At 51.6% G+C, this 25,436-nt stretch overlaps 1 protein-coding gene across 3 annotated transcripts in view; it reads right to left on the bottom strand.

Annotated features, from left to right (window-relative positions):
* Positions 1-459: 459 nt before the first annotated feature.
* Positions 460-25,436, bottom strand: part of Cacna1s (calcium voltage-gated channel subunit alpha1 S) — a 66,253-nt gene continuing 41,276 nt past the window's right edge. Inside the window, exons 20-44 of one of the 3 annotated variants that reach the window (XM_013346711.1) lie at positions 23,991-24,097; positions 23,482-23,569; positions 23,174-23,281; positions 21,075-21,127; positions 20,708-20,854; positions 20,066-20,267; positions 19,496-19,654; positions 17,543-17,653; positions 16,927-17,010; positions 13,717-13,773; positions 12,751-12,879; positions 12,495-12,560; positions 11,872-11,963; positions 11,204-11,363; positions 10,150-10,277; positions 7,610-7,706; positions 6,896-6,998; positions 6,015-6,116; positions 5,612-5,736; positions 3,819-3,947; positions 2,877-3,127; positions 1,700-1,785; positions 1,138-1,256; positions 761-904; positions 460-633 (exon numbers count right to left, since the gene is read on the bottom strand). In XM_013346711.1, the coding sequence (XP_013202165.1) occupies positions 460-633; positions 761-904; positions 1,138-1,256; positions 1,700-1,785; positions 2,877-3,127; positions 3,819-3,947; positions 5,612-5,736; positions 6,015-6,116; positions 6,896-6,998; positions 7,610-7,706; positions 10,150-10,277; positions 11,204-11,363; positions 11,872-11,963; positions 12,495-12,560; positions 12,751-12,879; positions 13,717-13,773; positions 16,927-17,010; positions 17,543-17,653; positions 19,496-19,654; positions 20,066-20,267; positions 20,708-20,854; positions 21,075-21,127; positions 23,174-23,281; positions 23,482-23,569; positions 23,991-24,097 (3,021 nt within the window). Of the gene's footprint in view, positions 634-760; positions 914-1,137; positions 1,257-1,699; positions 1,786-2,876; positions 3,128-3,818; positions 3,948-5,611; positions 5,737-6,014; positions 6,117-6,895; positions 6,999-7,609; positions 7,707-10,149; positions 10,278-11,203; positions 11,364-11,871; positions 11,964-12,494; positions 12,561-12,750; positions 12,880-13,716; positions 13,774-16,926; positions 17,011-17,542; positions 17,654-19,495; positions 19,655-20,065; positions 20,268-20,707; positions 20,855-21,074; positions 21,128-23,173; positions 23,282-23,481; positions 23,570-23,990; positions 24,098-25,436 lie in introns of all 3 variants that reach the window. The other 2 variants (XM_005348429.3, XM_013346712.2) reach the window with 2 other exon arrangements.

Here is a 25,436-nt window from a genome sequence, read left to right as displayed (position 1 = left end):
ATTTCGAAATGTTCTAAAACCCAAACAAACAACAACAACAAAAAGACAAGCAGAAGCCAGGTGCCAGTGTCAGGCCTGGAGACTTTAATGTCCAGCTGGTTGGAGTGACTTTGTGACAGACGGACCCTGGCACGGATCAGGCTTTTGTGAATGACAGTAGAAGCTTTGCCAAATAAATCCTGCTTCTTGCTGGTGAGGAGAAGGGCCCGACCCGCCCACCCACAGCCTCCAGCCTGCTTGAGGTGGTTCCTGACCACGGCTGCTCAGTCTGCATAGCTGGTTACTGAGGGAAGGCAGGCTGCTGGGCTGGGCTAGCCCTTCTCCATTCCAGCACCTTCTGGCCCTTGGTCATGGCGGCTCTAAGCTCGTATCATTCTGTGTGGGCCTCACACCTGGGAGGAATAACTGTCTTCTGAAAGTCCCCATGTTGGATCTGGCCGCCCAGGGAGGACCTGAGGTTCAAGCCTCCCAGGGCATGGCTCTGCCCTCTGGGGATTCTCGGTTCAGTAGCTCTGTTGCTGCCACCTCTACTTCCTCTAGCTCCATCTGGCAGGCATCCGCCAGGGCCTGGCCTGTTGCCATGACGAAGTTAGCATCTGCTGCTAAGGAGTCTAGCCGTCCTCGAACCAGAGCCTGTAGGGAGGAGAGGAGGTTAGGTGGATCTTCCAGAAGACTGGCCTTCTGGGGCCCTCTCCCCATGACAGACTGTCACAGGCCACCCTTTGGTGTGGTCTGCAGCTCCATCCCAGCCCCACCTCACCTCCTGGATCAGGAAAGCAGTAGCTGGAGCCTTGCACCTGTGAGCTGAGTTCCTGGGAACACTCTCCTCAAAGTTCCCACTGTGGGGTGTTCCCAGAGACCTTAGCAAGGAGCCATTATTCTCTTCCTGCACAGGAGGCTCTGCCTGGGGCAGCTGTTTTAAACACACACAAAAAAATCAAAGATCCCCCCCCAAACAGATACACTAGACCCAACTGCCACACTGGAGCTCACAGCTCATCCAAGGGAGTCTCGGTCAAGACCCACAGGGGAGGATGCAGGAACACAGCATCCTTCTGTGATGGATGGACTGCTTCCTACAAGGCCCCTGCCAGAGCCCCAGTCCTAGCACCAGGCCAGGCGGGGTCTAGATGGCGCTTCCTCCCAGCGCTTTGCCTTTGTTACCTGGCCTGGGAAAGGAGGCACCTGGCCTCCAGGCATCTCTCTCTGGGTCATCAGTCCTTTCGGTTTGTGCACATGGGAATTGCCGTGAGGTCCTGTGGGCAAGGCAAAGCAAGGGCAATGGGGCCGCCGACTCCTGAAGGGCCAAGTCGTCAGAGTCTTTTTCAGCGAGCTTGAGAAGGTGGTTTAGAAGGTTGACTAACTCCAGGTCAGCCAGAACTGGCCCAGCTTGCCTTGCTTTGTTCTTATGGTCTGGGAGAGGCTGAGGGCTCCCAAGCAAGCTTGTCTTCAGCATGGCTACATGCATGCATATTAAAGCGTGTTGGAGAGCAAGGAAGTACCCTTGCTGCTACGGTACTCCAGCATTCTGGAGCCTTCCTCAGACTGGTAATGACACTCCCCTTCCCAGAGCTCAGCTAGCACCCATCTCATCATAAAAGTTCTAAGCGGCTCTTCCAGGCTCTAAGGAAAGATGGGGCACCCTTAACTCCCTCCCCCTAGGAGAAGGCCCTGCTTCTGAGTCATGAAAGGGACTGACCAGAGCCCCTGCAGGGCTGACTGAAGGGTCCTTCTCTGGTAGCAGGTATGTCTGTGTCTTCCTGGAACTCCCTTTCATAGCAGACGCTGAAACGGAAGCAGAACAGTCTGGAACCCATTTACCGAGGCACCAGCGAACATCCTGGCAGACTGCAAGTGGCCTTCACGCCGGGGCTGATTCTGCCAGTGCTTGACTCTATCCGATTTTGGCTCTTGGGGAGCAAGTCAGACTCATGGCTGCCTCCACTCTTGTTCAATGCTCCCCCAGCCTTCTCACATCCTGTGTTGCCTCGGCACCCTTAGGATGCTAGTTCTCAACCCTGACTACACATGGGCTCTCCTGACAGGCCTGGAAGACCATTGTCTGTGACCCTCCGTGGTTCTGGCAGTTCTGAAAGCTCCCAGATATCTCTCATGTGCAATTGAAACTGAGACTTGTTCTGGGCCAGCTCACAGTTATGAGTAACCCTTCTGTATTCCCAATACATCTAGTTGGTCCTAATTGGTCCCAATCATACCAGGCAACACACACCCCAACAACAGCAGAGCTCAGATCTGACGCTAGGCTAACTAGCACCATGGTGACCCAATGACATGGGTACCTTTCAAGCATTCTGGCTACATATAGGCCTTTTTGGACTGGAGTAAACTGTGGGTCCTGACCAGGGAAGGGAGCTGCTCAGTTGGCATCTGCCCGTCCTGCCCAAAGAGACTGTCGCTCAGCAGGACTGTGCAGAGCAGAAGCCCGTCTCTGTATTATGATGGCTAAGTGGCTTTGCTCCCATCTGGTTGTATTCTATGGCACTTAAAATCACAGCCTGGGAATAGTGTGATTGGAACTACCCAAATCCAGCAACTGACCTTATCCAGAATTTCCTACAGTGCATGTTGCTGCTGGAGGCCCTTTCTTAAGCATTACTATGTGACCAACACATTTCAGGGCCTCCCCACTGGGATCAACAGAAAGGCTGGCTCAGGTTTAAGGCCAACACTGTCAAGAGGCTGCCCCCTGCTGGCCAAAGCCACCCCTTCAGGTTTGCCTATTGTGTTAGGGGTGCAGAGTGGTCCCCAAGGGCACACAGCAAACAAAGGGCATTCTACAAATGTCATGGTGCCTCCTTCCCTCTCAAGTCTAACTCAGAACTCGTACACCCACAGCTGGAAGTTACCACTGTTACCTGGAAAACACCGGGCTGTTTCTATGGTTGCTGTTGCCATAGGCAACATTGGCATTGGCATTGTTGGTATTGGCACGAGCAAGAGGATGGGTGCCTGAGTTATGAGGGAAGTCCTCCAAGAAGACGGGTGACTCCAGCTCCTCCATCTCCATCTCAGAAAATTGGAGGGGTCTTTGGTTGGCCATGACAGGGGGCAGGGAGTTGGTCCTTTCCAGGAAGTTGTCCACTTGCCCAAACAAGCCTCCAGTCCTCTAGAGGCAAGGGGGAGAGTGGGAATACTGAAAGCAGTGGCTGGATATGAGGATACGGGGTGCATGGAGGGTGGGGTGGGCTGTCACCTTGGGGTGATGGAGCTAGGAGAAAGCAATGGGATTGGAAGATGACTCGATAAGGCCGGAAAAGAGCGGACAGAAAGGTGACGCTAGAACATAGCCCCGCCCTCGGCAAGGTCTACATTTGATGGACAGACAGGATACACCTAAGGAACCACCAGGTAACACACACATGGAAACATGGCACACTGAACTGGGAGTGTGCAGAGCTGTGTTCCAGCTCCCCTCTAATCAAGTGACAGGGACATTACATGTCGTCTCTTTGGGATACCGTTTTGGGAAAACCCAATAGAGTTTAATGGGGTATCCAGGAAGAGTCTTCAAGATCCAGTGGGTTACAACTCTTCACAGAACTCAGAATCAGGCACTAGCCTGAGAGGAAATGGATCCTTGGGAGGTGGAATTAGATGAGGATTTGTGGGCACTGTCGAAAAGGGTGTATCATAGTCAATACTTTTGGGTCATCGATTCTGAGTCCCAAGAGATGTGAGTAGCACGGCATAGGTGGTATCTTCAGTCCCCGTGTTCAGTGCAGCCTGGCTTCTGGCCCTCTCTCTCCTGCTGCTTTCTATGTCTGGTGCCGCAGAAGTGGGCCATGGCCCTCACTCACCCGGAATATTCCCTCCTCCATGGCAGCCTCCACCATGGCTCTCTCCAGTTCCTCCTCTGCTGTCAGATCTCCTGAGATGGCGCGGTGGATCTCGGGAGCTGCCTCTTCCTCTATGGTCCGTAATCCAGCCTACGGATGGTGGAGTGACAGGATGACCTTGTGTCCGGGAGTGGAAATCAGAGATACCTTCCCTGGCCCCACTTCCTTTGAATCCCTGCACCTATGCCTTTCCTGGAACCTGTTCTCCATCTTGGATCAATATCACAGCACTGACCTGGAGGAGACAGTCTGCATTCTGAAACATCTGTAAGGGGTTTTCTGCAATCTTGTGGATAGAGACTTTGTACTCCTCCCACCCGAGCCTCTCTTTAATGGTATGTGTTTTTTAGACAATGAAACTTCATATCACAACTAATATCTCACATAAAAGTGAGTGTCACCTGATAATTCCGAAGAGGACACAGCATCATATCTTGACATTCTTACCTAAAATACACATTTTCTTTTTCTTGTTTCTTTTTTTTTGTTTTATTTTTTGTTTGTTTTTCAACACAGGGTTTCTCAGTAGCTTTGGAGCCTGTTCTGGAACTCACTCTATAGACCAGGCTGGCCTCAAACTCAGAGATCTGCCTGCCTCTGCCTCTTGAGTGCTGGGATTAAAGGTGTGTACCACCACTGCCCAGCGCAAAATGTACATTTTTCTATCCAGTGTGAGGAAACATCAGCCAACCCAACCAGAGGGATAGCATAGCTGCGGCCTCAAAGGGTCAAGGCCACGCTAGGAGAAGACTGCCAAGTAATTCCAAAAAGCAAGAGGCCAGGGCAAGGTGCTGTGCATGCAAGGTGCGTGACTCTGTGTTGGATACTTTCTCTGAAAAGGATGTCATTGGGGCAGCAGGTAAAACCTGAAAGAGGTGAGGGGCAGATGGCAGCTGTGTATCAACACTGCCTTCCTAGTTTCAGTGGTTGTGCTGCGGAGAATTATGTAGGGCAATACCACGTTTTCTGGAAATTCACGCTAAAGTCTTCTGCGTGACGGAGTGTTAAGTGAGATGTGAGCTATTCTCAGATGGCTCACAAAGAAAGTGGCAATTCTGTAAAAGCATAAAGTTATTTCAGAACCACGAGGGTGACTCAAATATGTTATTGGACACATAGCCCAAATGTGTGTACGTTTTGTTTTTAAAGATCTATTTGTTTTAACTTTATATGTATGGCTGTTTTGCCTGTGTGTTGTCTGTGCACATGTGTGTGCAGTGCCCAAAGAGGACAGAAGAGGGCACCAGATCTTCTGGGACTGGAGTCACATGTAGTTGCTAATGATCATATAGGTGCAGGGAACTGAACTCAGGTCCTCTGCTGGAGCAGCAAGTGATGTTAACTGCTGAGCCAGCTCTCCAGCCCTACATGCCTACTTTTGAATTTTTAAATCATATACATTACAATGAACACAGAAAAAAAGCAATCAAAATCCCTATGATACAGTTCTCAACATTTCTTCTCATACTTAGTGGAGCAAACTCCAGAGTGGGGCAGGGCCTGCTGTCTTTGGAGACCACTGCTCTTACTAGAGGTCTCTCCTTTGAAGAAATAAAATTTTCTTTGGTCCAGTCACTCAGAGATCAGGAGCTCCTGGATCTTCTGAGGCCTAAGCACCCTCCTTCATGGATCAACCTGAACTATCTTCTCACTTTTCCTCCAGCTTCCCTTCTATCTCTGACTATTGATGAGGGACCCAGAGAGGGACTTGGTTCAACAGAGCATCCCTTGGAACCCACCTAGGTTGGTCTTACCTGTATCTGAACCGTGTCCTTTTTGGGTCGATACCCATAATACTCCTCCTGGCGCTTCATGAACTTCCGGAAGTGTTCCTGGATGAGGAATGTGGCGTAGAACTTCCCCACTGTCACCTCATCATCTGTAGACAGCCAAGGGGGGGGCAGAGTGAAGGCCAGTGGGGGTCTCACACTGGACTCCGAAGGGGAGGTGGGGGGTGCAGCAGGCTTGGACACTCAGTCCATGCTGAGGTGGTGAATGGGTACCTTTCACCCTTAGTTGGTGCCCTGACAGGTGCTCATGGCATCTGCCTATGGTATTAACAGTGTCTAGGCGTCAGATTGCTAAGGGACTTCTTACAGAAGCTTCTCGTCCTTTCCTTGTGTGCCCTGGACTCTGGTCTCCCCAGGCAGCACCCACCTCCTATGGGAGGGATGACTTGGTCCAGGAGCTTCATGCTGGTTCTCTTCCATATCTTTTTGATGATGGCTCTCAGCTCCTCATTGGCTTGTTCGAAGTTGCCTGGGGGCATGGAAAAGGTGGGAGTGGCCCTAAAGTGACAGAACTTGACAAAACCTTGAGCAAGCTACCATTCATGAAGCACACAGTGGTTCAGTGCTCTTTTATGGTAGCTGCTGTACTCTACCCTGGTAATGGGATGAGGGCAGGGGCAGCCCAACCCTTGGGTCCTGTGCTTACACCCTGTAGGTTGTGGCTAACAATGATCAGATTGGTTAATATTGTAGGTCATCATCTCCCTTTCTCTCTGTCGAAACTTCAAATCTTTACATACCCCTGTGTGTCCCACGGTCCCCAAGTAATCCTCCTGCTGCTCCAACTTGCTCCTTCTTGAGTTCTGGCTTCCCTCTTGTCTGCCCATGGCTGCCTCAGACTTAATTGACCCAGATAGGGGAATGGCCCCAAAGACACCAGAACCCTCAGCCCCACTTCTTCCCGTGTCTGTATTCCTGAGTTAGGGGCTGACAGGATTAGTGGAGTCAAGGGTGGGCCCATACAGCTGCCCAATACTGAGTGCTACCTCTGCCCCACCTGGAACAACTCAGAGGGACCCCAGGCCTGAGTGAGCACAGTCATGCCTCTGGCCCTGACACGGCTGAGGGATACAGGACAGAACCTTAGCAATCTTGTCCTCTCAAGCATTCGCAGACTCCCTGCAAGACCTGCAGGGCGTGAGGAACTGGTGATTGTGGCCTAGCCTTCCTCTGCATCTGCCCACATTCCTGGGATTCTGTTTCAGAATTCACCTCGAGGAGAAAGGGCATTCACGAGAAGTCCCTCACCTTCCGTCTTGATCTTGAGGGCTGTGCGCACCAGGGCGAAGAGTGTGGCGTTGAAGGTGACTGTGCCATCGCTGTTGAGGGGCATGTTCATGCCCACCAGCCTCTGTGCGGGGAGAGGTCAGATTTGCAGATGTGCTGGGACCAGGCCCAGCTCATCAGGTCCTCCTCAGCCAGTGTGGGGTGGGGAGGGGAGGTTGTAAGGACTGCAGTGCAGGCTGACTAGGATGCATTCATGAGACCTGAGGTCAGCAGGGACGGACTTGGAAAGTGCTGTAGGGCCCAGAATGTCTGCCATGGCCCCTGTGTAAAGGTTTGCACACTAGGGTGGTGCTGCTTGGTATAAACTGTGAGGGGTGGACCAGGGGGGCAGGCTTCCTTTTCTCTTTGGGTCTTGGCTATGAGATGAGTGGGTTTGCTCCACCATGGCTCCTACCATGATGCACTGCACCACCCCTTCCCACCAGAGGACTAAGTGCAATGAATTTGCCTCATCTATGGACTGGAATCCCCAAACCGGGGCTAAAATAACCTTTTTCTCTCTCTAAGTTATTTGTCTTGGATATTTGTTGCAGTGGTGGCCTATCTATGATTGACATAGCAACCCAGGAAGTCACTGCTGTACAATGTCTCCTCCTATCGGGCTCTCTCTAGCCACCCAGCCCCACCTGTTAATCTTCCTTCCCCGAGCCACGGCTGCTCAGACTCGCAAGTTACCTTACATGCTACCCTGTGTGGGCAGAACTTCCCGAAGCCCAGAGGGGGCTGGATCCTCCTCAGCAGGGTCACCACATCCAGGTGCTTGATTCTGCCCCTGTAGGAAGACACATAGACTAGCATATCCAGGAATGTCGCCCAGAGCTTTCTGCTCTGGAGTGGAAAGAGAGGAAAGGAAGTTGGGGGGGAGGGCACTTCCTAGTTTTAGCCCTTCTTTATAAGCTCTACTAGCCTAGTATATTATTCTAAATAGATTTTAGTAGTTCTTCATAAATTGCATACAATTTGACCATATTCACTCCTGCCCCGGCCACCCCCCCCCATGCTCTTCTCAGATCCCCGCCCATAGCCTTTTAAAAGAAGAGAGGAGGTTTGGGTTCATGGGTGCCCAGCACGGAATGGGGCTGGCTCTCCATTTGGGAGACACCTGCTTTCAGGGAGTTTACCCTCTAGCACAGGAGACCTGGATTTCTCTCCCTTCATGCTTCCTTAGTTTTGGTCAAGCTGGAAGAAGGGCTCTGGGGTTGCATTAATAAATCAAGGGAGTGGCAGTCCACTTCAGGGAGTCCTCCAGAGCTGGGAACACAATGGCAGTGCCACCATGACTTCCGGAAGAGGCCCAAACAGAGCGACTGGGAAGGTCAGGAGAATACAGTACCAAGGCGCTGGCAATAGAGGAGCTCTACCTTGAGAGCATACATTTGGGATGTTTTATGAACTGCCCCAGCCTCAGAGCCGGCTGCGAAAGAAATGAGACATTTTTGTCTTATAGGGAGCACAGAGGTCATTGTGCTTACAGAGAAGCACTAGGAAAGCCAGGGATGTTAAACATACAGGGATGTCTTTTCAAGGAAAATATGTATAACCTGTTTTCTGCCCAGAAGGCTGGGGATGGAGATGACTAACAGCCTAGGTAACCCCTGTGCTATCTGTAAGGCCAGCCATACCTGGCTCCCGCAAACTCTCTCTACCAGGACGGAGGTGGCTAATAATCTAATGGCCTTTGCACTATCTGTCTGGCCAGGGAGCTCCTCTAAATTCCCACAAATAGGACTAGAGGTAGGCAGTAGCCCAGCTGACTTCTGCACTATCTGTATGACCTGCCCAGATCCTTCCCTAGGCCCTTAAGAACCCATCTTCATGGAAGAAGTGACAAATACTCTGAGAAGGGTTTCGATGTAATTATGCCTCCTGCTGCACAAGGGATTATGTCACACTAGGAAACTTTTTTTCAAGTTGTACTGTATTTAAATATGGCTAAAATAAACTGCCTGGTGTCAGACTCTAAAGTTAGAACCGATACCAGCTACTTAGTCGTGCTGAGCTGGATTTCCTTCTTGTTTTACCGGCATCATTACTCTGCTGGCCGTGGTGTTTGCAGAGGCCTCTACATTATCTGTATCCTAGGTGCTAAGTACATACACACATACAAACATACATGCACACAAACACACACACATATACATGCACACACATGCACACATACAAACACTCATACACATGCACACACACACCAATATTGGTATTTAGTACTTGGGATTGAGCTCAGGGTCTCTCACATGACAGGCAAGTATCTATCACTGAGCCACATCCCAGCTCCAAGGCCCAAGTCAGTACTGTGTGGTAGTGATAGATGCAAGTAGATTAAGAAAATTAGTTGTGAGCCAGGCAGTGTGGCGCACACCTTTAACCGTAGCACTCGGGAGGCAGAGGCAGGGATAGCTCTGTGAGTTCAAGGCCAGTCTGGTCTATAGTCTAAAGCTACAAAGAAACCCTGTCTCAAAAAACCAAAAAAGAAAAGAAAAAAGAAAAAAAAACAAAGAAAGAAAGAAAGAAAATTTGTTGTGTGTGTGTCTATCTGTCTGAGTTGAGTTAGAGTTACAGGTAGTTTTGGTCATTTGACATGGGCACTGGGAGTCGAACTTGGGTCCTCTGGAAGAGCAGCCAGTGCTCTTAACCGCTGAGATGGCTGAGCCATCTCTCCAGCCATCTCCCCCAGTAGTTTTTAATGTTCCCGTTGAAAACACTTTAGAGTGCAGCTGCCAAGGACTCTGGACACACTTGCCTTGAATTTTGGTGCCTTCACTTTTAATTTCTCCACACCTCCGTTTGCTCATTGAGACTAAATGACCAGAGGACTGAGAAGTGTCCCCAGCTTTAAAGTGCAGGCAGATGGCCCAAGGACGAGGCTAAGGGTAATGAGGACTCTAACTCACACAGTCTGAGTGGGTCTTGGGACTCTACACTGTAATCAACCTCTGATACAACCAGGGGAGCAGAGCCCACAGTGAGCAGCCAGGCCTGAGTGTCTCGTGGGGGACTGAGAGCTCACTCCTCACTCGTGAGTGTGCCAGACTAGAAACCAGTGAGCGTTTCCCCAGAGTCAGGGTTTTTCTCCTTTGATGGATCCTGTCCACATCTGAGACATGCTGAATCACCCTGGAACCTTAGGTGGATTAAAAGAGACCAAAGAGACTCCTGAGAACCCTAGGAAGGGTGGGCAGTTTGATAAGCACCCAGCACTACCCACGAAGACTCACTTAGCCTCCGGATCATACTCGGCCCAGATGGCCTTGAACTCATCCAGGTGGTGAGGGCCCAGAATGGACCAGTCCCTTGTGAGGTAGTCAAAATTGTCCATGATGACAGCCACAAAGAGGTTGATGATCTGCAAAAAGATAAAGATTCCTACAGCCCAGGCAGGCAGTGACTGATGTGGGGGTGGGGAACCGGGGCAGACTAGGCATGGAGTTCCTCCCTCATTCCTTCCTTTTTCCACATGCAATTGGGACTGAACTGTTCTTGTCCAGCATGTGCGTTGCCCAGGTACTGGTGACCATTGGCTAAAACCAAGGCACGGTACCTCCCTGGGGGCTACTCTGATCTCCAGAGCTATTCAGCCTCTTCTGGGCCTGGCCCATGCCCCTCTCACCACACCCGCCTTTTTCTGTCTACATCCAGGATCCTTTGAATTACCAGACTTGCCCACCCACAGACTCACTCCATGAGGGCCAGGGCTAGGTCTTGTTTATGTTTCTACCCCCTCACCTGGCCCTGCGCCTGGCAAACATTAGACATTCAAAGGTTTGGGGTGAATATAGAGAAGAAAAAGGAGCATCAGTATAAGGGAGCCAAGAGGATGCTTTTCCTAAGTAATAGCCCTGCCGCCCCCAAGTGACACCAGGCCATTTCTGACCCTAACCAGAACCTCTTGGCTCATTTCCATGTCGGTTGTCCCTCTAACACAGCATCTTTCTGTGCTGAGGAATAGTTAGGGTTAAACATCTCTATTGGAAGCCTCTTCCTACTGAGAACTGGCCTCAGCTCAGTCCTCTGGATTGAAACTGTATATATAACGTGTATACTATATATAGTAAGCATGCTGAACACAGAGTGAAAATGACTTACAGTCCACTTGGAGCAGGAAAGAAGATCTCACAAGACACCCTCCCCCCCTCCAAAGGGTCAGAATAAGGGACAATCTAACCAGAGTTTCCAGTGTTCCTAAGATATCCCGTTTAGGAGATGATAGGGTCCACCCCAACCCACCCCTTCATCCCTGCCCTGGCCGGAGCCTGCAGACTTCGGTCTCACCAGGAAGGCACAGAGCATGTAGAAGCTGATGAAGTAGTAGTAGGCGAAGTTGGTGCCACACGTATACTCCTCCCCCGGGGCATAGTCTGACTCTGGGTCACACAGCTTCCCGTAACTGCAGGCCAGCAGGATCTCTTGCCAGGCTTCCCCTGTGGCACACCTGAACAGAGGAGGGGCACTGTTGGCCTATGCATGTCTGCTTGGTCCTTCCTTGGGAACGTCAGTGCAGTGTGATGAACAGAACTGGGCTGCTCCCACAGGTAGGATTCCTATAAGTTTGGGTGTCACAGTGTCCCCTCTTCTCTGTAATCCCTCTGTTCCACCTTTATGCAGGGCTAAAGTAGAGTTGAGCTACAGAAGAGACCTTTTTTAGGAGTAGGGGTGGCTTTTATGCATGATTACAACCATAGCAAAAGTGAGTGTCATAGACCAATGTCAAGGGTCACTAAGGCCTCATCACTTTTTGAGAGGGACATTTGACCTCTGAATTCTGCTTCAGCAGGGTGAAATAGGTAACATTCTACTTGGTTGGAATTCAATGTCAAACATCAATGCAAGATTTTCACAAAGGTGACAATAGGGCCCCAAGCCAGGCAGGGGACCCTCTACTGCAGGGCCAGCGCTGCCCAGAGCGCAGAGGGGAACCCAGCAAAGCCAAGCACTCGTGCCTGAAGAGCAGCAACACAGCTTGAGGAAAAGTCTGGAAGTTGTTGTTCCGATTTATTTGCGTCCCGTCCACCATGGCTATCTTTCCGAACATCTGCAAAGCACAGAGAACCAGGATACAAGCGTCTCTTCAACTCCCACCACTTCTTCTGCTTCACCTGCTTCCTACCCTCTCCCTAATTTCTCCCCAATGCCTTTCACTTCAGGCCACGTCAGATCTGAAGCCAAACACATTGGATTCTTTCCTGGATCACATAACATTCTTGATATCAAACCAAGCCAAAGAGGGAGATAGACAATTTCTCTTCAGCAAGCACTAAGTTAGTCAAACTATGGGGAGGAGTTCTGGGGCAAAGCCTCCAGCTAAGGCTTTAGAAACCAGATCTGGTCCCTGAAGTGCACCTCATGCTAGGGTCTCTTCTGGGCTACACCCTGGCTCATAACCCTGGAGCATCTGGGGCTCAGTTCTACCTCCTCTCTCAGCTTAGAGTTGACCCCTTGGTTGCTGTGAAAGGCAAGGAAAGGTAGTATTCAGCTGCATGTTTGGTGATGTTTCTGGGTCCACAGAGACACTTTCTAGCTTGGCTAACACTCATCCTTCGCCGTGGGCCCACCTGCCTCTCACCTGCATCCCGATGACGGCGTAGATGAAGAAGAGCATGACAATGAGCAAAGCCACGTATGGCAGGGCCTGTGAGGAAGAGGACGGAGCATCAGCTAGGTGTTTCACTTGTCTGCTCTGTCGTCCACAGAACCACAGCCCTGGGCCCTGCAGCCTGTCCTCCCTTGGCTCACCAGGGACCCCACCTTGGGCTAATGGCATCCCTGGGTCAGTTTCCTGGGTCCCTGGGTTTGGTCCCTGTTGGGCTGGGCACTCGTACCTGGAAGGACTTGATGAATGTCCACAGCAGGGTGCGCACACCCTCTGCCCGGCTCAGCAGCTTGATCAGTCGCATGACCCGGAACAGGCGGAAGAAGGCGCTGGAGATGCGGGCGCTCTCATCTGGGTCCTGTGGGGCAGCAGCCCCAAAGGTCAGTCTGGGGGTGGCACTCAGGGGTAGGGGGCAGGGCAGGCAGGAGATGCAGTGCACGCGTGCGCGTTGTGTTGTGCATATGTGTGTGTGTGTTGTGGTGTGTGTGTAAGAGAGAGTTATTCATAGTGGGAGGCTTCCAGCCCCACTTCACAGTCCCTATTGCCTCATAGCCTTGGACCATTCTGAGATGCAGGGCTGTGGTGTCCCGTGTCTCGAAAGGGTTGGATGTAGGGTCCAAGTTATGCAGTAAGCCCGTGCTTAGGAGCAGAGCAGGGGTTCTTTCTGGGGTGAGGCTGCAGCGAGGCCCACGGCTGGCTTCCTGCTCATCTCTCCTCTATAAACCAGCACTAAGCTAAGTATCTGGTGGCCCGTAAAGTCTTCCAGAAGCGTCCAATAGCTTTACCAAGCTGTTTGCCATACATTCAGGGTGCTCACTCCCATTAGCCTAGCCCTACTCTTGAATATTGTAAGTTGGGCAAGCTCCTGCCCTTGTGCCAACCTTAATCCTACTCCCTGTGTGCCAGTTTGGACCCTGTGCCCTGTGCCCGCTAAACTGTCATGGAGGTCCTGTGCCCTCATCTATAGAGAGGGTATGGAAAAATCCTCCACCTATTGCTCAGGGCTCTAGGATAGCCACTACATCCATGCATATTCTACCACCGAGCCCCCACCTCTACCCAAACTCCAACCCTCACTGGGCCTGATCTAGGGAAAGGAACCCTGATTTCTGAGGGCACCCCATGCGATCCATGCAGCCAGCTCAGCATGCAAGCTGCAGGGCAGGGCAAACAGGCTCATGCGGCCTGAAATTACAACGTTCCCGCAGCCTCCACCCAGGCAATACAGTCCCCCGCTGGAGGCCAGGAAAGTCTGTGGAGAAAAGAGACGAGGGGAGGGGAGGAAAGGGGAGAGAAACACATGGGAGGGAGGTGAAGAGAGTTGTCAGAAAGGATAGACACAAGGAGCGTTAAAGAGAGAAAAAGACAGGCAAGGGACGAGACCTCACGTGGCTGCAGTCGGGGCAGAGAGTGGGTGGGAGCGAGGACCAAGCTCTATGGGAACCATGAGGCAAGAGGAGTAAGAGAGGAGGGGAGAGTGGACAGACAGGTCCCTTCTCATCTTTGAGGTACGTCTATGGAGGGCAAGGGATTGGATTCTTCCTGGGTCTGGGTTATGTGGTCCAGGGAACATCTTTACTAAGGACACACTGAGAAATACCTGTTCATCATTGTAAGTAGATCCCCCTATCCGCTGTGACCAGGGTGGATGCCCTCACAGGGGTCCAGCTTCCAGGGGCAAAGTGGGTGGAGTTGGAGGAGACTAGAGACTCCTCCTCCCACCAGGGGTCCCTCGATTCAGGGCTGGGACCAGGATCAAGGCTCATATCTCAGTGGCCTGACTCCTCAATGGTTGGGTGTAGGGGAGTGGCTATCTTTTCCCTGGCTACATTTGAGGAGGGGCCGTCTTGGGAGCCCTGGGTTAATGAAAGAGGCTTCCATGCACCTGCAGGCAGACTGGCCCTAGCACTCAGGCTCCCTGTACCACTGGCCTCAATCCTGGCTGCATGGCAGATTCATCTAGAGAATTATACCGGACATATGCCCCTGCTAGGGCCCAGCAGACCAGCAAAGCCCGTGACTATGGAACAGGCCTGGTTTCAGAGGTTTCAGGGCACACCAGAGAATCTCATGGGACTCTGTTCTTTACTTGGATAGTCTGCCCAGTAGCCATTCACCATGAGTGGCCATTTAAATCACAATGAAAATCAAATAAAGCTAGGAACTAGCTGCTCAGTGCCTTCAGCTACATTTTAAACAACCAGGAGCCGGGCGGTGGTGGCGCATGCCTTTAATCCCAGCACTCGGGAGGCAGAGGCAGGCGGATCTCTGTGAGTTCGAGGCCAGCCTGGTCTACAAAGGGAGTTCCAGGACAGGCTCCAAAGCTACAGAGAAACCCTGTCTCTAGAAAAACAAAAACAAAAACAAAAACAACCAGGAGGTGCACGTGAGCAGGGCAGGGTGGGGCTGGTATTGCGGTTCTAACTCACAGGCAAGGCCTTTCCCAAGGTTGTATGTAAGGAATGTAAATTAACGCGACCCAAACACATATTCCTGGCAAGGGAAATTTTCCACTTCTGAAAACCAACGAAGGGCCATGACCCCCTCCACAGAACTGTCTCTGGCGCACGGGCCTCAGACTTTGAGAAGTAAGTACTTGAATTGGGGCTCTTTATTCTGGCTGTTTTGAGTTCTCTCTTCAGGCTGCCTGTGACAAGGGTGGCTCTCAGACCACAGGACACATTTCCCCGGCAAACAGCATGCATGAAAACACACAGCACATATACACTACATGTTCTCTCTCTGTCACTCTCCCCACCCCCACCCCCGCTTTTGCCCAGAGCCCACCCCTATCAGGCCTGAGCAGATGGAGCTGTCTGTCACCATTTGTGATGAGGTAAACAGGGTTCCCAGGATCCTCCCCTAGTGTAACAGACAGTTGGTGTGGTAGCCAAGTCCCCAGAAGGTACTACACCCCCAAAGCCCCTTCCTCACAGACTCAGGCTTTCCTCAGCTGAGCTCCCTTCCAGGCATCTCCAGCCTTTCCCATCAACGTGGTGCTTTGGACCAGCAGGTAGGATGTTCAGAAGGAGGCCCCGCCTATGATGAATCTCCTGCCTCAAAAAAGCTACCCCTTGGGTACAATCTCCCTGTTCCCCAGCTAGAGTAGCCCAGGCAGATGAATAGCCTTCTCATCTTCCTCTGCCCTTGCCTTGTTCCAGGGTGTGGCTCAATGTAAACCCAAGAGGGCACTGTCTTTTGCTTCCTGTCCCTGATCTTTGGGTCTCCTCTTCTAGACTCCTGTCTCTCTTTGCTCAGCATCCAAAATACACCCCAAGTTGAACCACCTCTTACCATTCTTGCAGCCAAAACCCTACTCTGTCCTCTGCCATGTGGACTGCTGCAAGCCCCTCCTGGTTGCTGTCCCTGGGTCAGCCCTGGTCCCTCTTTGCACAGGCTCAACATGGCAGCCACCGTGGTCTGAGCATATTTCACCTTCCAAAGAGCTCTTCACTATCTCAGAATAGAATCTAAGGTGTAACGACGGCCTTGGAGATCTGACCCCAGCTTTTGACCTCTGTTTGTCCCCATTCCAGCTTCAAGGGCCTTCTGCTATTCTCTGCATTCAGCAGACAGGCTCCTCCTACAGCCCCTTGACATAGTCTCCTTTTGCTCTACAAAAGCGCCCCCCATAGCTGCATGGCTTACTCCATTGTTCTATTCAGATCTCGGTTCCAATATGCTCACGATACCACCCTCTCATTTCCTTCCATGCGCCATCCTTACCTACTTTTATTTATTGTCATGCATCCTATCATGTGATAGATTTGGTTATTGTCTCCTGCCCCCTACAATTTTGTTCCCGGCTGTGTGTGCCTCCAGCACCCAGAGCCATGCAAGGCACATATATTCAGTGAGTGTTTAATATCTGGCATAAAAGACCGAATCCTTAGAGAAGAGCCACCTTTTCAGTCCTTTAGATTAACATCTCAAAAACAGATGATTCGTTCAAAACCTTCAGTGACTTCTTATAAAGTGAGTGGGCTCATGAAGTTCCCAGGCTCCCCAGCCTTGTCCAGCCCCCTTAGCTCCTCTACATGTCCTCATGGATCTATGAGACATCCCAGCATGTCTGACCTCTTCACATCCTGTCCCACATTTCTCCAGAAGTTTCCCTGCCTTGGGCTTGCTACCCTCTTCAATTCCACTGCCACCTCCTACACTTTCCCCAGCCCAGCCACAGATGACCTCTGCTTGCTGCTATAGTTTTTGATGTCTGCTGTGTGGGCTTACTCGAATCCTTCTGGTACCCCAGGCATCATTCTGCTCTAGAGGCAGAAGGCTTGTCCTTCTGCCGTTCTAACCCCTGGGGTGCCATGTTGCACTTGGCATGGGTACTCCGTAAATGTCTGCAGACTGAACAAGAGCCCCACCCCAGTGAGGGCTCTGCCCACCCCATACTCACATCGATCTCACTCAGGATGACATCGATGATGCTGCCAATGACGATCAGGAAGTCAAACACATTCCAAGGATCTCCAAAATAGCCCTGGGAAGGAAGGTCATGGATGAGTAAGGACTGGGCTGTGGATGGAAACAGCTCTGACTGTTTCGAGGGATGGGAGAGAAGTATGGCGGTATCAGTGAGGGGGCACCCACCAAGGTGCTGGGCAGGCCAGGGTTCTAGCATCCCAGCTCTCCTTTCTTTCTGGCCTCTAATTTTTAATTCTCTTCCCCTAGAGCATCAGTGGCAGGGGGGTTGTTGGGAGCTTAGTCTAGATGGGAATTTCCTTCACCCCCAGAGCCCCCTTAAAACTCCTGCCAGAGCTTGACAGCACAGAACCGGATCGGACTTGGATGAGACTGTGGGAATAGAGTCAAGAGCCCAAGAAACAAAGCAAGATCCTGGTCCAAAGCCCATGCTTCAGAGGCAGAAAGGGAGGCAGGGGATGTGGGCAGATCCACAGATGCAGTGCCCAGCGTCTGAGAGCAAGAGCCTAGGTGGAAGGGTTGTCAGTAGAAGGCGGTCGAGGTCTCTACCCCCAGGCCACAGCTCTGTCCCCACAGCCACAGTCACTCACCCTGGGCTTGAACGCTATGAGCTTGAGGACCATCTCCAGGGTGAAGATGATGGTGAAGGCTACGTTGAGAATGTCCGAGATGTGGTTCATCTGTTCCGACTGGTTGTAATGCTGGAGAAGCAACATGGGAGAGCTGGGCCAGGGGGACCAGACTTAACAGCTGCAGCTCACGATCCCAGATGCCTCCCCTCCGCGGGTGGCTCCTACTGTCTGTCCTTAGGCCCACTTCTCAGCAAAGTGGGAGGTTAGTAATCCCGATTCTACCAGATCATAAGTGCATCTTTCAGGCCTATTTCACCCCATGGCAGGCAATGGCAGAGGACAGAGTGGAGGTTCAACAAGCCCACAAAGTTTGCCTGCGGGCCTCAAAGCCAGATATCATTTACACATTGGTCCTGGATGACCGGAATTGGCAGTCTTCTAGGCAGCGCTTTGCATAGTCCTTATGGTAGAGGACTAAAGAGAAGACCCCGTGGGTTCTGAGGTTGACATCACCACTGTCTAAGGGGACACAAAGTTAGCTAAGTTTCCTGAATCTTATATGTCTGCTGCCCCAGTGATGGGGATGAGAGACCCTTCAGTCAACAGTCTTGGCTTCTGTGGACCATCTCTATGGACCATGTGAGACTCTTCCTTTTTTTTTTTTTTTTTTGAGACAGGATTACTCTACAGCTTTGGAGCCTGTCCTGGAACTCGCTCTATTTTTAAAAGTTGATGAATTTCTAACTTCTTCTACAGAACCTTCCCAGGTGGGTGAGAAGGGTTTGTTGATTGCTCCACCCCTTAGTGGTGCTGCCTACGGTTGCTGCCTGACTCAGTCCCAAAGAAACTATTGCTTATATTCTTCTACATGACCAGAGCCTGTAGCTCAGCGAGGCTCCTCCCAGGACTCCAGGAGCCTACAGTGTGTGGTCCTATCATTGTGAAACATCCCCCACAGGCTTGTGTGTTTGAACATTTGGTCCCCACACTGTGGTGCTTTGGGAGGAAGCAGGTCACTGGGGTGGGCCTGGAGTTTATAGCTAAGCCTTGCTTCCCGCTCTGTCTCTGTTTCCTGTTCTGTCGAGAGGGTAGCAGCCGCCACATGTTCCCACCATCATGTAACCACCTGCCACTGTGCCTTTCCTCAGCATTACAGTCTGTATTGTGCCCAAATAACCCTCTCTTCCCTTAAGTGTTTATGTGAGATGTTTGGTCTCTCTTAGGAGAAAAGCAACAAATGTATATTTAGTATGCCTTGGGCTCCTAGGAGCAGGAAGCCTAGCTGTGAAGGTGTATTATATAGGGCTTAAGGGACCAGATTATTATTATTATTATTATTATTATTATTATTATTATTATTATATTTTGGCTTTTCAAGACAGGGTTTCTCTGTGGCTTTGGAGCCTGTCCTGGAACTAGCTCTTGTACACCAGGCTGGCCTTGAACTCACAGAGATCTGCTTGCCTCTGCCTCCCAAGTGCTGGGATTAAAGGTGTGTGCCACCACCGCCCAGCTAGGGACCAGATATTTAATTTAATAGCAATGCTACTGACGATGATATGATCAATGAGAGGTGGCTTCTCTCCCCAGAGGGTTGCCTGCTTTGTGAGTCCTAAATCTATTTTTTTTGGGGGGGGGTCAGAGCCAAGTTCCCAAACAACCTGGCCATCCAGATTTGCAACAGTGAAGGGAAAACAGAGAACATGTGTGTTCTGCTCCCTGCATGCCCTCCTTGCCTGCAGCATCTGTCTCCTGTTTGCAGAATTGCTGTCCCATCTAGTTGGAGGCTTGAATTAGCTCCTTAACAAATAAACCATAAGGGACAAGGCTGGGATCCGTTCAGTCTTATATCCTGCAGCTGGCATGCAGCAGGTGTCTGGAGATACCTACTGGGATGAAATGGGAATGTGTCTGTGTCCCTGCCCTGCCCAGGCCCGAGGTCTTAGTCCGGTCAGTCTCTCAGCTCCTTACCTGCATGCCTAGGCAGATAGTGTTGAGCATGATGAGGGCAAACATCAGGTATTCAAAGTAGGAAGAGGTGACAACGTACCACACCTGATACTGGTATGGATTTTTGGGGATGTAACACCTCAGTGGGCGGGCCTTCAGGGCATACTGTACACATTGGCGCTAGGATGGAACAAGACAGGACAGGTCAGCACCAAGAGGTCCCTTCCTCCATCCCTGTACCTATGACCATGGAGTTGTAGGAAGCTTGGTGTGCGGTGCAGGAACAGCTGTGGCCAGGCGCTACGGGCTGAGGAACTCTGAATGACATACAAATTGAATTCCACTGGGCATCTTGGGTTCCCCTTGAGTGATCCCGGCCCATTCTGATCATAGCTGCAACTCAGGGCAGAGGTTCTGAAAGGCTTCCTCTGGGGACAACAGGTGAGTTCCATAAAGCCCTCCCTCCACCAGTGTGAACTGTGTTGAGTTGGAGGCAAGTGGGGTGCACAGACTAGCACTGGGTCTCAGTGGGGGCTCTCGTCACAGCCCTGGAGGGACTCTGCTTCCCATCTCCAGTGGGTGGCTCGGTACCTGGTTCTTGTCCAGCTCACAGTTCTTATACTCAGTCTCCCCCTGCTCCTGGAAGGTGACAATGACAAAGCCCACAAAGATGTTCATCATGAAGAAGGCAATGAGGATGATGTAGATGATGAAGAAGATCGCCATCTCCACTCGGTTGTTGTAGATGGGGCCCGTGTCCTCCTCATTGGAGTCTATGGCCTTGTACAGTAGCCTTGGGATGGGCAGAGAGGAGAGGACAATGGCACAATGAGGATTGGGACGAGGAGACTGAGATCCAGGCCAGGAAGGCGGGTGTTATCTGATGGGCCACAGGCACAAAGGAGACTTTCTCAATGGCCAAGGAATGGGAGAGAAGCAGAACTGGTTTAGGGAAGGCTAGAACCCACCCTGCCACAGTCCTGACATTCCATGGGGCATCTTAACTATCCTCAGCCAATCATTCAGACTTCCCTGTGTGGAGAGAGGCATGCATTTGTCGGGGGATCGGGCATATTGTGTCGGAGTCCTCTGGCCAGGCACACTAAGGAGTGACATGAGTCAGTGGGTTGGCCGAGCACAGCCACAGGCTGCTATGATCCGATGGGGGCTGCTGATTTCTTGGCCCCACCCTAACTGCGCCCATCAAGGACCCAGACCCCAGGCCTTACTCACTGAGGCCAGCCCTCGAAGGTGGAGACTGTGAAGAGCGACATCATGGCCGAGAGCACATTGTCGAAGTGGAAGTCGTTGTGTACCCACTGGCGGGGACGCAGCTCTATCTGTGTGGGGTCTCCATCCTTGTAGATGTAGTAATAGCCCCTGGCACAGGGAGGCCAGTCATTCCACAGTGTGGCGAGGATACCTAAGCTCCACCCACCTCCCCTGGGGTAAGTGTGTCAGAAACGCCAGAGAAGTAGGACAGAAAGGAAGGACACGGCTGCGCATTCCCTCCCCACAGCTACCCCAGTTCCCATCCTGAAGGACACCATGTTCCTCATCTGAGCATCCCACACCCCTCAGCTGGCAAAGCCTGGTATACCTGCACTCCTCTTCAGTCATCTTGGATAAGTCATTGCAGCTGTAGAACTTCCCCTGCATCCAGGAGGGAAAAGGACGGATGGAGACATGGTCAGGAATATAGGGTAGAGAGTGGGCTCTGGGGTGCTTTGTTGGAGGAAGAAGGGAAGGAGGAGGATTTTCCTCTCTTACTCTAAGGGCAAGGCCATCATCATCAATTTTCACACTCCCCAACTGCCTCCCACTTAGCCTGGCTGCCACCTTAGATGGGCATTTGTGGAATGGCCAAGGGTGGACTTGAGGATGTAAGCACACCCAGCCCAGCTCCTTTGACAGTGATGGCCACTGAGGCGCCCAACTATCACCCTCTGAAGAAATCTTCCTCACAGTTCACACTCTACAAGGGAAGAGCTGGCTCCACCCTTGCCTTTCTCCTGCCTGTGGGCAGTCCAAGGCTGCTAAGAGCCAACAGATGGACCCTTCCAGTAGGGCTCTGACAAATTTAAATGTGTCCTCAGCATTAGATGGGGTCCCTAGCACATCCCAGATGAGGCCCCATCTCTCCAAAACCGACTATAGCAAGAGTACATTTTCGGTTAGTCTTTATCACATACTGAACACTTGCAAAAGGTTTGGTTTGAACAGGGTTGGATGCAAGTCATCCTGAGACTAAGTTAGGTTTGGAATCCGTGAATTCTAGTCCAGCTCCTTGGAAGGCCCTGAGAGAGGCAGGCCTCCGTCAAGGGGCCCAACTGCTTTGCCAACCTTCAGGACTCTGTCATTTCTTCAGGTCACTCCTTTAAGGTTACTAGAGCGGAGGGTGGAGGTGGAGTAAGAGACCTCACTGGTACTGAGCAGGGTTCTGGGTACTAGAAACCAGAACCCACGTAATTTTACCCAGAAAGCAACGCCAAGCTCTTGGGCATCCTGGGCAGAATATGTGACCAATGTTCAGAGAGTAAAATGTGATGTAAAAGGCCGGTTGTACCAGAAAGGCTTCTAGCTGCTGGATGCACAGACCCTGAGGGCTTTGGCTGAGACTGGAGGACAGATGTGGCATGTCGAAGGGTCATTGCTCTTGCATAAAGAGCACGTAAGAGTCAAACAAAAGGTGGACTCTAATTGGTTGCTTCACAGCATGTGATGGTGGGCTCCTGCCTGCCAGGCCTGGACTAGATGCCTGGGTAAGAGCTAAGCAATACACAAGACCCTTTCCTGGGGGATTCTAACAGAGGAGGAGACTTGGGGGAAGAGGGTGTCTCTCTGCCATGTCGAGCTGGCTGATAGGATGTCCAGGTATTATAAGCATTCTGGCTCCTCCAGGGCGGTGGTCAACAGGACCCCTCCTCTCAGGGTATCTTGAGAGGCCAGATACTTTCCTCCAAACCTATACCACATCCTCAAGAAGGATCATGGATTTGCCTTTGAGCCAAGGCCCTGGCCCATCTACAGAGGAAGTGATTCTTCCATATTGGTTGAACAAACCATTAGTGAAGCGACCCTATGACACGTCTAAGGCTGCCTGAGGTCAAGGAATCACAAATGGAGTCGTGCTAGGAAGTAGCACAAATCGCACACTCTACTATCAACTTCAGTGCCCTATAGGAGACTTAACAGCCAGACATAAGATCTAGAAATTGAAATTCCGTGGGAGGACGTCCCTTGAGAGAAACTGAAGAGCTGCGTTCTCCCAGGGAAGAGTCAGTAAGACAAGGTGAACTGTGGATGAGAGGTGAAGATGGCCTCTGTAGAGGCTCCTGGGTGGTGTGGGTGATGCCAGACAGCACAGCCAGGACCATGGATTGCACAGCTTGTTTGCAGCAAGGAAGGCTGCTGAGCCGGGGTGCTGTAGGCAGCCCCGACAATAGGTAGAGGCTGGAACATTGGTGAGAGGAATGGTAACTCCAGGGATTGTGGGTAACAGCAGATACAACGGCAAGGGTGTTCAGAGAATCGTCGCCTGGCAAACAGGCTCAGGATGGTTCCCTAATTTTGACACCATAGAGTCAGGGTCACTTGCTTTCATGATTTGGGGGTTCCCTTGTTTGAGAAGAAGTGGCTGACTTTCATCAGATCCTTCAAGTTGGCCAGGGAAGGGCTGCTGGCCAGTCAGGGCTTCACCTTGAAAAGCTGGACTCCGATGCAGGCAAATATGAACTGGAGGAGGGTGGTGACCAGCACGATGTTCCCGATGGTGCGGATGGCGACAAACACGCACTGTACCACATGCTGGAAAGGCAGAGGCGGTAGATGGGCACCGGAGCTGTCCCACTGCACCCCACCACCCTGTCAGGGAACCCTAGGAATGCAAGACTCTGCCTCTTAGCACAACTAGGCCCGTGGGGAAAGCTGGCTGGCTTGCTTCACCCTTGCCCCCATGGATGGCCAAGATGGGCATCGACCCCTCCCCCCTCTGGGGCCTCTTTCACCTTCAACCCTTTGGCTCTGTTGATGGCTCGGAGTGGTCGCAGCACCCTCAGAACTCTCAGTATCTTCACCACAGAGATGGCGCTGGACCTGCAGAAGCAGATTGCTGTGGGGCCTAGAGGTGTGTGTGGCAGCCAGAGGCTTTGTCAGCTCCTACCTGGAGCTTTCCACATGAGGCCTCCCTGACCCCAGGGTAAAGCTATTCCCTGAGCGTGGGGGATGGTCTCATTGACTCACTTCTCTGTGAACATAGATTTTGTCTCTTCTATTAGGCTAGAAATGACCCAAGGCTGGGCCTGTGTTTCCCATTCTGGGGGCCTGGCTGCCTTCTCTTTGCTCACCCCACCCCACCCTTGGTCTCAAAGACAAAGCTCTGAACATTTAGCATTGCCACGTTAGCCCAGCTGGGGACGACCCAAGGATGTTCCTAACTAAATCTCTAAGTCATGTGAGGTCCAGGCACAGGGCACACAGCAACCATGTGCTGGGACTGGGCCCTGCCACCGCTTACTCGAGCCCCATGGAAATGAGGGATACGGCCACCACCAGCAGGTCCAGGATGTTGAAGTAGTTGCGGCAGAAGGAACCTTTGTGCAGGAAGGCTCCATAGGTGGTCATCTAGAGAGAGAGACACACACACACACACACACACACACACACACACACACACACGACATCTGGAGGAGCAGACTCACCCCTCCTAGAGAAGGGTTTCTTATCATCATCTGTTCTGAAGAGTTCCCACTGTCTCAGGGGTGTCATTTCACTTAACTCCCTGCTGTAGCCCGAGAGCACTCCCTGTTATCTGCTTCAGATAAACCCTGGGCACTTCCAGAGTCGGTCTCTGTCCTCAGAGGGGGAGGAGCCCTTTCCTCCAGATGTGTTCATGTCTTGGCTTCTCCTTCACAGGAGTGAGAAGCCTGGCTGTTCCTCCTCTGGGGACTCCCTGGTTGGCACAGGTCTAATTGTGACACCTCACTCCAAAGTCCTTGAGTCTTGGGCAGCTGCCTTCTCCCTCGACTCCATTGTCAGTGGTGGAAGCGCTGGAAAGGGAAACCCCCTTCCTCTGCTCTGCTCTGGTCCTTACATCCAGTCACCCTCTCCTCTTCTACCGGAAGACAAAGGCCTGTGGTTCTGGGTTCCAGCCAGAGATGGAGCCTCCTCCTGATCATCAGAGCCCACTACTGTGATAACCTGAACCCTTGTGTGCCCACCTCGGAAACAGGCACACAGGGCTGTGCCATAGAAACTCAAACCAGGGCAATGGTTCTTCCTTTAGGTGAGAGAACTGCTTTCTGTCTTTTTTCGGTATGTAACCCTAGGTGACCTTAAGCTTGGGCGCTTCCCGCCTTCCCGTCTTGACTGAGCAGATTGCAGGCACACACCACCAGCCCCGCTGTTCCGCAGAGCTGGGAATGCGAGCCAGCTCTCTATGAATGTTAGACAAGTTTGCTCCATGGAGCCACATCTCTAGCCCATGTGAGGGTAAACTTGGAATTCCTGATTTGTAAAAACCTTTGCCCTTATGCAGCAGAGCAAGGTGCGGCATTGGGAACCCCATCCCAAAGTTAGAAGGCATTTCCAGACCTGCCCTGCTTCTCTGAACAGCTAGGCTCCGTAGCACGTGACCAAGATACAGTAAAGCTAGCCTGGAGTCTACAAGTCTACTGAACTCTCACTGGAACACTCTCTGAGAGTCTCAGGGGTCACTGCTCTGAGAACTCTAGGAGGACAAGAACTTGCCTGGTGCCTAGAGAGAAGGGCTGTGGGCAAATCGCACTTTCCAGGTGGCTTTTAGGTTAAGTGTGTCTTCCATGTTGAAGACCTGTACTTTTCTGATTGGTGGTGGCCACAGCTGGGTGTATTTCTCTTCTCCACAACTGGGTATATCTCTCGTCTCCACAGTGGGCATATTTATCGTCTCCACAGTGGGTATATTTATCGTCTCCACAGTGGG

This window comes from Microtus ochrogaster, chromosome 6 (genome assembly GCF_000317375.1).
Source record: "Microtus ochrogaster isolate Prairie Vole_2 chromosome 6, MicOch1.0, whole genome shotgun sequence".
NCBI lineage: Eukaryota > Metazoa > Chordata > Mammalia > Rodentia > Cricetidae > Microtus > Microtus ochrogaster.
This window is presented reverse-complemented; position numbering and strand designations above follow the sequence as displayed.